At 45.7% G+C, this 10,942-nt stretch overlaps 1 protein-coding gene across 17 annotated transcripts; it reads right to left on the bottom strand.

The window, feature by feature from the left end:
• Positions 1–3,393: 3,393 nt before the first annotated feature.
• Positions 3,394–7,585, bottom strand: LOC100285807 (beta-expansin 1a). 17 transcript variants are annotated; one of them, XM_035964845.1, is made up of 7 exons: positions 6,985–7,585; positions 6,125–6,272; positions 5,647–5,760; positions 4,891–5,138; positions 4,695–4,804; positions 4,365–4,549; positions 3,442–4,201 (listed from the first exon to the last, which is right to left on the bottom strand). In XM_035964845.1, the coding sequence occupies exons 4-7, from the start codon at positions 5,063–5,065 to the stop codon at positions 3,730–3,732; spliced, it is 942 nt and encodes a 313-aa protein (XP_035820738.1). In that variant the 5' UTR covers positions 5,066–5,138; positions 5,647–5,760; positions 6,125–6,272; positions 6,985–7,585; the 3' UTR covers positions 3,442–3,729. The 17 variants fall into 17 exon arrangements, with proteins under 17 accessions (NP_001400920.1, NP_001400919.1, NP_001152169.1 ...); XM_035964846.1 differs by having other exon boundaries at positions 6,125–6,209; XM_008669942.2 differs by lacking the exon at positions 6,985–7,585 and having other exon boundaries at positions 4,891–4,994; positions 5,100–5,138; positions 6,125–6,978.
• Between the last annotated feature and the right edge of the window lie 3,357 nt (positions 7,586–10,942).

The raw sequence follows: 10,942 nt of genomic DNA, 5'->3' as shown, positions 1-10,942 counted from the left end.
TTCCCTCTTCAACCCAGGTTTGCAAGACCCTTGTTCACTCCTGAGGTGAGCGGCTAGAGATTCACTACGGAGCCTTTACAAAGATTTCTCGAAGGTATAGCCGCCCGTTAGGTTTCCTAAATGCATTGTACTCCTCCCCAAAGGGCAAACCACCGTCGACAGAGCGAGTAGTGTACATCGAGCCCCATTGGCGGAACGACAGTGAAGCAAACTACACCTCAGTTCCTCTAATTAATTAGCTAAGGACGTCCCATTCCACCCTCGTGGCTGCACTGTTTTCTCGGGTGGTCATCCAACGAACAAGTCCTTATGGAGAGGTACCCGAGAAATGCCTCGAGGCCCCTTTAATATCACAATGACATAATCATATCCAGAAATAAACATCGTATCATAAGTAATCTCATCATGTTCATTGATTAGAGTAGAGCGGTAGCATAAAGCTAATCCAAAAATAATCCAACCCAAATAGGTAATCAAGGATAGTGTGAATAAAAGACTAGTAAATCCAGAGGTATTAATTGTGTAAATGCGGAGAGATGAACTATAAAGTGAGTAGGACATAGATAGGTCAGAGGACACTTGCCTTCACCAACCAGTTGCTGCTCAGGGTCTTCTCCTGCAACTTCCTCGAACTCCGCAAACGGACCGTTATCTATGCGAGTGGAAACATACATTCAACATTCTTGAGGTAGAAAGAAACAATAAACCATATAAGAAAACAGATCAATTAAATATGCACGTGATGTATAACTCGCATTTATGACTACACAAAAATAGCACCCGCGAAACAGCGCACGACGACACGCGAAACCGCAAGTGCGACTTGCAAGAACTACTAACTTGATGACACATTTATATTTAACGAATGTTAAACAAAACATTCGAGTTGACATAATCTCACTCACATATATTCATAAACCGTAAATCTAAACTTTATAAACTAGTCTTCGCTAGATCTCTATTTTAATAATCATTGGATCAACAATTAATTAAATAATTAATGAAAGCATGTGTAGCGACAAACTAATATCGTTACATACAAATGATATTATTACTAAAATACCGTGACTGGAACAAATTAATAATGCGGAAAGATATATGTGTATTTAGCGGACCAGGGCCTATTCGCAATTAACCATAGACTACAGGGGCTAGCAAATGAGATCACCAAGACTCAGAAAAACTAATTTATTTACGCAATTCTTCGGGGTTCTTTTTGCAAAATTGGACTCCTTACTGTCCTCAACCGAGCTGACAAAGGGGATGGAGGTCTCGGCCGTGGCGGGGCGTCGTGCTGGTGCCGGGTTGGCCGCGTGCCGGGGCCGCGAGCAGCCGCTTGCCGATGGGGGGCTACTGCTCGCACGACGAGGAAGGAGAAGGGCGCGGGAGAAAAAATAAAAAGGGGAGGGGCGAGCTCACCACGGTGGACGACGGCGAACGGCGGGCGAGCTCGGTCGCAGGCGGATGGCGAGGGCGAGCGATGACTCTACGCTAGGGATGTAATCGGATCGAATACAGACGAATATCACTGAAACCATATTTGTTTTTATATTTTTATTCGGATTCGAATTCGAATACGAATAGCTTTGGATATGAATACGGATGTTCTCAGATACAAATACGGATAGTTGTGTGTCGAATAAGGAACTAGTCGGACACGGATATTATCGGTGACGAATTTTTTGTCGGATATCGTGTAAGACATCATTCCACACATATCATGGTTGTAATCATGTATCCACTCCTTGAGTCCAAACATTTTTAGTATTACATGTGTACATATGTCACGTTTTTTAAAAAATAATGAATTTTTAGGCTATGTGCGTATTATTAATTTATTTTGCATAAAATCATCAAAATGCAAATAAGTTACCAAGACTAATAAACATTCTATAAGAATATAACCTCAAGTGACCTTGGATACTTAGAGGATTTCACGTGTAATTCACACAACAAGTGAAAGTGAAATGAAAGAAACACTATCATATTGTGTATTTTATGGTCCAAATATTTTGGAGGATTATATGTGGACATATGGTATGCCTCCATAATTTTTTCATGATTTTCTGAGACTATTTGTGTATTATTAATTTCTTTCTACAAAAATCAACAAAATGCACACAGCTATCCGGATATCCGAGAAGATTTATTCGAGAAAATATCCGGACATTCGATATCCGACGGATATCAGACATATTGTATCCGAATTTGATATCCGAACAAAATATCCATATCCGTATTTGTTATCCGAAAAAAATCCGGATATCCGAAAATTCCATCTAAACAAGTGTTCACCATCTTCGATCATGGCGCCTAGTGCGGGGGAGCGATTTGGGAAAGACGCCCCTGACACATGGGGCCCACGAGCGCCGGCGGCAGCCGTACTGGAATGCGTTGTGTGGGCCATGCGGGTGGGGGGTGCTGGGTCTGGCGGACAAAACTTCATTTACAGCGAGGATTTCCAAAATGTAATTTCAAATTTTCTATTTGAAACAACTTTCTTCCATTCTTTTTTTATATCTATACTATACTTAAAGCACCAGTTTCAACAGTCGTTCCACGTCATCTTTTTACAAATAACCCCTCACAGCTATTTCAAATTAATCCGTTGCACGACTATAGATGGCTAAACGGTGGCCCGGCACGGACCAGACGCACGCGGGCCACAACTAAAGGTGCAAGAGGTGGGGTTTGAACCCATGCCCTGATGGAAGAAGGGCGGGAGACAATGGGTGAAGCTGTCTAACCAGTAGAACATCATGCTAAGATGTTTTTTAATATTGAATATAAATTGTATATATGTATATACGTTTTTTGTAAAATAAAAAAATATAATCGTGTCGGGTCAGGCCAGCACTACGGGCCAATGCTACAGCCAAGCACGACACGATGTTCTTGGCTCTTGCAAGCATTAGGTCGTTTCTGAAACAATATTGGCGCAATGGACTACATGGTGTTTGAGGTTGCTGAATTGGATGGAGCAACAATGATTTGTCACACTAACTGTAAAATGAAAGGTTATTTGTTGGTTTTAAATGTTAGTAATTGCTACGAAATAGCATAATTTATATGGAGCACATCAAGTTTGTATTGATGCCTGACTTTAGTAATCACTCCATATTTTGATCTATCTTTTTTATCAGTTTGACTTCATGTGACTTATTTTAGAAACTTGAGCTCACAAACTTTATCTTATTTGGTCTCTGTATGGTAGAATTATATCATTTTATAATCTCTATTCATTCAGTTAGTCGTTGTAAACTCTTTTCTAATCGTTCACTTCATTGGCCGTGTTGTACCAACACATATTGCATGGAGTAAACAATAACATCGGTTAGCCAAATAAAAAAATATTATACAGAGAGCTGAGACAATCAATAAAAAATCTTGAGATCTTTTTGGTGGATAGTTTACGTGGGTATTATTGTAAGCGTCGTAACGCACGGGCAACCGACTAGTAAGATTTATAGAACAGTTGAAAGCAGTGAGCCCCTTACAACAGCCAGAACAAGACAGGACAGCCCAGCTATCTAGCACCAAATACATGTGTACATCTCCCACAGAGCTACATCAGCTACCTGTCACGCAGGAATCAACGAAATTCATAGGAAAATTATTTGGTTTCAAAACTTTTTCGAAAAGATGAAACTCTGGACCGACGACGCCTCCAGCAAACACACAACACCACCTACAGCGTAGGACACCCAACATGTCAAGTGCTAATTAAAACTAAGGCACCTCAATCCCTTGCAAATGATACAATAATACCAAACAGATCAAGCCAATGATCCTGGTAATTAACGTGTGCAGTCGAGCAGCAGAGCTAATGACCAGTCCAACAGCAGAGCCAGTAGCCTGTCCAGCAGCAGAGCCAAAAGCCTCGTACTGGATGTTGGAGCGGTAGTAGCTGTTGGGCGCCCAGTTTGCCGGGATGACCTGGTAAGCCACCAATGTCTCGCCTGACTCGTTAGTGATGCGCAGCGAGAAGGGCCCCTGCAGCCGGCGCTTGGAGTCCATCCTCCAGATGGATCCCCACGACTCCCGCATCGGCATCCACCACCCAGAGTTGGCCTCCATTATGTCCACCTGGACCACATCGCCATCGCCATCTTCGAACTCGACGAGCACTGCTAAGTAGTTGGGGTTTGAGCCGTGCTCGATGTGGAAGGTCACTGTCTGCCCGGGGTAGATGCAGGGCACCCTACAGGTACAGGAACATGCCATGTTATGCTTCATTTGGACTAGGCTTGTCAATAGGCACACAAAAACGCCAAATTGTGAAGTGGAAGTATGATTTTGTTGGTGTAGGGCCTTCAGATTGCTTGCCGTGTGGTTCTATGAAACAAGCAGTGCATGTTACGGACCTCCTAAACTGGATGTCGATGATGCCGGCGTGGCGGAGCTCATTGTCGCGGCCGGGCTGTGCCATGCCACCAAACGCCGTGCCACTGAGATCAAAGTGGTACTTGGCGACTGGGTAGTAATTCATGTCGGTGATCATCACAGTCTCCGGGTTGCCAGAGCATGCCGGGTGGTTGACACAACGTATCTGAAAAAGGTCAGCAATAAATGAAAGGAGTTAGTCACCTAGTTTTCTGTCGGTCTGTCTCTGTTTCCATTTTCACGAGGACAGCCAACAGCACAAATGAACTTCTTGATATCCTAGAAATAGTAACTCTGACCAAGTAATGCACCTGGTAGCACGAGCCACAGCCCTTGCCATCCTTGAACAGGGGCTGGTTGCCGCACGATGTCATGGCCGAGAAAGGAGGTAGGTTCACATTCTTGAACCCACAAGCACCACCTGCATTCACAAAAGCTTACATATCGTCCAACAACAATGCACACCATATACGATCTAGCACCATGCACCAACATTCTTGTACATACCGTTGTCATAGGGGCCAGCGCCGGTTGGCGCACCGTACCAAGTGGCCCTGGCAGCCACCCAGTAGGGGTCGGTGGTGATGTGGGAGGCATTAAAGTTGACAATCCTAGTGCAAGAGCCATACGAGACAAGGAAGATCAGTGCACCAAGCGCAACCACCTTGGACTGGACAGACATGAAGCTCTGTGTTTCGATGGTCAGCGAGAAGCACCTTTTGCCAGGATATTCTTTGGTAGGGAGTCACATGGCTCTGGAGCCAACCATGGAAGGAATGGATGCATCAGGTCAGTGGCATTTATATAGGATTTGAAGCTAGGGTGTTTCAATAAGTGGATTTTTTTAATATCTCAAATGTAAATTGTCAACCTTACAGTACAAGCACAAAAGCTTGTGTTACAAACATCTTCAAATCCACAAATAGGTATAAAATTTGCCTCCAGAAAATCTAATACTTACAACATAGTTCAAATAAGACAACTATTCTATTTCTTTCGATGCTGGGCTTATCTTTCTAACAGCCTTAAAAGTCTCCATTATACCATCTTCATTCACAATGAAGAAAACTTCATTACAATCTACTAGTTACTTGTGAATTAAAAAAATTTACATTCCTACCGCCGGCTATTGATGTGCACTCCTAGTTTCTCACAACAATGCGCAATGCGCTACGCCGCTACCCAGGGGCCACCACAATCCTACGTTCCTAGCTTCCTACGAGTGTGCAAGACTGCAAGCTACCAAAAGAATTACAATCTTACTGGCTAGAACGTGTGTTGCAAGTACTGGGCAGACATGAAGCTCTGTGTTTCGATGGTCAGCGAGAAGCACCTTGTCAGGACATTCTTTGGTGGTGGGTCACATGGCTCTGGCCTCTGGGGCAAACCATGCAAGGAATGGAGGCATCAGGTCAGTGGTGCTTATATATGTGGGATTTGATGCTAGGGTGGTCCGATAATTCAATTTTTTTTTATATATCTCAAATGTAAATTGTTAACTTAGAATACAAGTACACAAGCTTGTCTTACAAACATCTCAAATCGACAATTAAATATAAAACTAGTAACTTATTCGCGCCCTGCGCGAGTTTTAGAACGTTGCTTTAGACACATAGAAGAAACATTATATGTGGATCTGTACACATAAAAGTAATATGATTATTTAAACATGCAGTTGTATGTAGTAGGAGAACAGTTCAGTCTACAAATGTATTATAATGTGGAAGTGTCACCTGCTCACCTGAATGTGTCGTGGTGTTTAGAGTCACCGAAAGGCTAAGCCGGCTGGTGTCCTTTCAATGTCAATCATATGGTTGGAAATAAAACTAATGGTGAAGCACCAGAAGGACACAGTAATATTGAGACAGCATCAGTTATCAAAATGGCATCTATAAACAGGAAAGTCCCTTTTAAGTACTTGTTTGAAGTTTTGCTCGGTAAAACTGGGACAAATGAGATTATCTTATAAATAATAGTTCAAAAATAAGTTTGGATTTGATGTGTTAGGGGGTCATCTCTCTTCCTCAAAGATTCTCATAAAGAGCATCACTACTACCCTTTCCGTACAACTTATGTGATGTTATGTATCTACTCAACAACCTAGGTTTTAGAGAGTCAAACTTTTCTAAGAAATTATTTGCAACAAAAAGAAACGAAGCCAATGTACTGTGAAAATAGAAAGGTTGGTACCGGTGCTGCTAGGAGGCTGAATAGCATGGCAATATCAATCACAAAGCTATAAAATAATTATCATGTTCATATCCGTAGGCCACAGGTAATATTCATATGGACTAAGGAAGACCATTCCCATAGTGAAAACACAGGGCTGAAGGTGAAGGAGCTTTAGTTTCAGACCACCAAATGAAAAATTGAACTTTTCGATCCTGCCAGCTTAGTACTCAGAGCAGAGATAAAGACCTAGTGGTCAATCACACCTAAAACTGTAATGTTAGCTATTGTGACATAAAACCAAAAAATGACACTCAATCCGGCCAGTGACAGTGCCCCAACTTGAGCATTACCACCACACTAATCATGACTAATCCAAACGCACAACCATCACCACTGACAGGCAGAGGCAAATGGAGGAGAAAAACGCACCTAGCATCTGCCTGTAGGAGGCCTGCCACCAGTCTTTGGGCGGGGGGTGCCTACGGGGGTGGACGCTATTGCGTCCGTGTCCGTCTTCTCCTCTGCTGCTACCTTTCGGCGGCGCTTGGCCCCACGCCCGCGCACCGGCGGGATAGCGCGACGACGAGGGAAGGGGAGGGAAGAAGCAACGACGAGGGGGGAGGTGGACTGGAGAAGCACGGCGAGGTGGAGAGGGAAAGGGAGGAGCCTCTTTCCTGACCACCAGGCACAGCACAACATGAGTTGGGGAGGATGCAATGGAACAAAGCTGTTGTGGGGCGAGCCTGCTTTCGCCGTGGATGGACGGTGTCGCGCGACCTCCTCCTAGAAATTCGTCTGAACCCTAGCTAGAATGCTCGTGGAAACAAAATAATCATGGTAAGTTTCAGGACAAAAAGAAAAGCTTTCAGCTATCTGACGAGCTCAGTCAGTCTACTGAAATTCAAAATCTTGATGACACATTGGTAACAAAGTTTGTATTGAGAGTTCGTACGTCAATTGGAATTGCAACAGGTGTTTGAAGTTTAGAATAGAATTAAGTTGCTGTGCCTATGTTGTTGGAGAAAAGAAGTCTTTGTTACTAATTTCTAGTGTGCGTAATAACTTGGGGCCTTTCATTATAAAACTCTGGTCGCAAAAATTCTAAGTTTGCAATAAAATATTTGCGAACATTAACCAGATTATAGCACAAATTTATAGCGGCTACCAATTAGTGTCACAAATCAGAGCAACTACACGTAGATAAACCAGACTTTTGTGTGGTCCTTTCGTCCAAAAAATGTCACCAACCATTTTTTTAAAAAAATTGTCTAGATTTATAAAAAATGTTAACGGTTTGTAAGTAAATAAACTAAATTTATTAAAAACATAAGTGGATGAAGACGAGCAGCGCATATAGAGGCCGAAACGACATGGTATCTGTAATACCCAAAAGTGTAAATAATGAAAATAGAGTTGATTTACTTATATGGTTTGCCTCCTTTAGTAGAGCATATGCATAATCATATTTCATCATGCTGGAGTTTGTGTGATTGTGCATTTAAGGGAAATGGTAATAAAAATACATTAGAGAAGAGAAAGAGTTCTAACCCAATTTGCACCTTAGAATTTAGAGAATGAGAAAGAGAAATACTATACAAAATAAAGGAAATGCATATATATATATTAACTATTTATACTAGTAGTGGAATTAGTGTATTTGACCCAAGTAGGAATATCACAACCAATTTGAATTCAAATGTGCAATCTAAGATTTGGAACTAGAAAAGGGAGGAAAGAAATAAGAAAAACAATAAAAAAAGGATTCTCAACTCGAATGGGCCGCAGAACCAATTTGGGCCCAATAATCACGCCAGCACGGACCGGCCTCAGCATTTTTGCTCCCCGCGCGCGTCCACCTGGGTCCGGTCAATTAGCTTCGGGGCCCACCTTTCAATCTCACGACACTGCACACTTGCTCTCGCTGACGTGTGTCACACCCGGTTCTGAGGGCAAAATCGAATGCATAACATATATCTGCTAAGATCTATTTTCCACACATATTTTGACGTCATAAGTGTAATATATCAAAAGACAATGCAATAAAGGCGTAAAGAGAGTAGAATAGTCTTTATTACAACATCCAGATAATAGTATCTTAAAATGTATCATCAAAGTAAAGCGGAAATAACATGGGTAATCTCCCACAGGAAGATGACCGGCACATCGTTAGACTCAGTATTCATCGAAATCTCCATCAATGTCTTCTTCATCACCCACTGATCAAAATATTAGCAAGGGTGAGCTCACTTATGTTCGGGGCTCAGCAAGTGGGGGAAAAACTAATGCAAGTTTAACAAGGTAAGGCTAAGGTTGAGCAGTAAGCATTTTAGTTGGTCAATATTTTATTAGCAACACCTGTCTTACTAATAAGTGTGTATCCCAAGTATCCCAATTAAACAAAGGTATAGGGTATATCAAAAACACTTAAGTGAAACCACTTAAGCAAACTGTCGGCGTTTCGACCCCGGGGGGTCCCTGGACCGACGAGTAAATTGTCGCCGCGTGTCCCAGCCCAGATGGGTCGGCGCGAGACGGAGCACGAAGGGGGGAAGAGACAGGCAAAGGGGAATCCCGCGGCCTCCGTGTTGCCCTGCGCCCAGGTCGGGTGCGCTTGCAGTAGGGGGGTTACAAGCGTCCGCGTGGGAGAGAGAGAGACTGTCCGCCAGCCCGTTCTCCCGCGCGGCCAACCATCTTGTACGAGAGCCATGGACCTTCCTTTTATAGGTGTAAGGAGAGGGCCCAGGTGTACAATGGGGGGTGTAGCAGTGTGCTAACGTGTCTAGCAGAGAGGAGCTAGAGCCCTAAGTACATGCCGTCGTGGCAGCCGGAGAGGTTTTGGCGCCCTGTTCATGTGATGTCGTGGTCGTCGGAGGAGTGCTTGAGCCTTGCGGAAGTACAGCTGTCGGGGTTGTCGGATCCTTGTTGACGTCTCCTTGCTTCCGTAAGGGGATGAGAGCCGTCGTCGTCATGGAGCACGCGGGGTGCCATCATTACTTGTTTACCGGGGCGAGCCAGATGAGACGCCGGTCTTGTTCCCCGTAGCCTGAGCTAGCTAGGGGTAGGGTAATGATGGCCTTCCCTGTGACGTGGCGGGTCTGAGCCCGAGGTCAGGCGAGGCGGAGTTCGCCTTCCAAGGTCGAGGCTGAGTCCGAGCCCTAGGGTCGGGCGAGGCAGAGTTCGTCTTCCGAGGCCGAGGCTGAGTCTGAGCCCTGGGGTCGGGCGAGGCGGAGTTCGTCTTCTGAGGCCGAGGCTGAGTCCGAGCCCTGGGGTTGGGCGAGGCGGAGTCCGTCTTCCGGGGTCGAGGCTGAGTCCGAGCCCTGGGGTCGGGCGAGGCGGAGTCCGTCTTCCGAGATCGAGGCTGAGTCCGAGCCCTGGGTCGGGCGAGGCGGAGCTTCCCATGGCGCCCGAGGTTGGACTTAGCTGTTGTCAGCCTCACTCTGTCGAGTGGCACAGCAGTCGGAGCGGGGCAGGCGATGTTGTTTTCCTGTCAGGTCGGTTAGTGGAGCGGCGAAGTGACTGCGGTCACTTCGGCTCTGTCGACTGGAGCGCGCGTCAGGATAAGGTGTCAGTCGATCCTTGCATTAAATGCTCCTGCGATACGGTCGGTTGGCGTGGCGATCTGGCCAAGGTTGCTTCTCCGTGAAGCCTGCCTGAGCTAGGCCTCGGGCGATTTGAAGGTGCACCCGTTGCTTGAGGGGACCCTCGGGTGAGACGTGAATCCTTCAGGGTCGGCTGCCTTTGCCCGAGGCTAGGATCGGGCGAGGCGAGATCGTGTCCCTTGAGTGGACTGAGCCTTGACCTTAATCGCGCCCATCAGGCCTTTGCAGCTTTGTGCTGATGGGGGTTACCAGCTGAGATTAGGAGTCTTGGGGGTACCCCTAATTATGGTCCCCGACAGTAGCCCCCGAGCCTCGTAGGGAGTGTTGATACTCTCTTGGAGGCTTTTGTCGCACTTTTTTGCAAGGGGATCGGCCTTTCTCAGTTGCGTTTCGTTCCGGTGGGTGCGCGCGAGCGCACCCGCCGGGTGTAGCCCCCGAGGCCTCGGAGGAGTGGTTTGACTCCTTCGAGGTCTTAGGACGTTTTGTGATGCTTCGGCCGGTCTGGTTGTTCCCTCATGCGAACTGGCCGTAACACGGGTGCATAGTCGAGTTCCATGTTCTCGGGCTGGTATGTTGACGCTGTCAACGGTTTGGCCGGAACCGGGTTTGCGAGAGCAGCCCCCGAGCCTCCGCACAGAGCGAGAGGACGGTCAAGGATAGACTCGGCTTTTTTCATATGCCCCTGCGTCGCCTTTCCGCAAGGAGGAGGGGGGGGATAGCGCCATGTTGCCCTCGGAGGGCGCCAAACATGGTGTCTCCAGTGAGTTGCTAGCGGGTGATCCGAGTGG

This window comes from Zea mays, chromosome 2 (genome assembly GCF_902167145.1).
Source record: "Zea mays cultivar B73 chromosome 2, Zm-B73-REFERENCE-NAM-5.0, whole genome shotgun sequence".
Taxonomy (NCBI): domain Eukaryota; kingdom Viridiplantae; phylum Streptophyta; class Magnoliopsida; order Poales; family Poaceae; genus Zea; species Zea mays.
This window is presented reverse-complemented; position numbering and strand designations above follow the sequence as displayed.

Excerpts from the sequence above, each read along its gene's own strand:
- LOC100285807 (XM_020547801.2), bottom strand. The coding sequence starts at position 5,065 with ATGTCTGTCCAGTCCAAGGTGGTTGCGCTTGGTGCACTGATCTTCCTT. Across the intron at positions 4,805-4,890 it reads CGCTGGCCCCTATGACAACG|GTGGTGCTTGTGGGTTCAAG; the intron begins GTATGTACAAGA and ends TTGTGAATGCAG. Across the intron at positions 4,550-4,694 it reads GCTGTGGCTCGTGCTACCAG|ATACGTTGTGTCAACCACCC; the intron begins GTGCATTACTTG and ends GACCTTTTTCAG.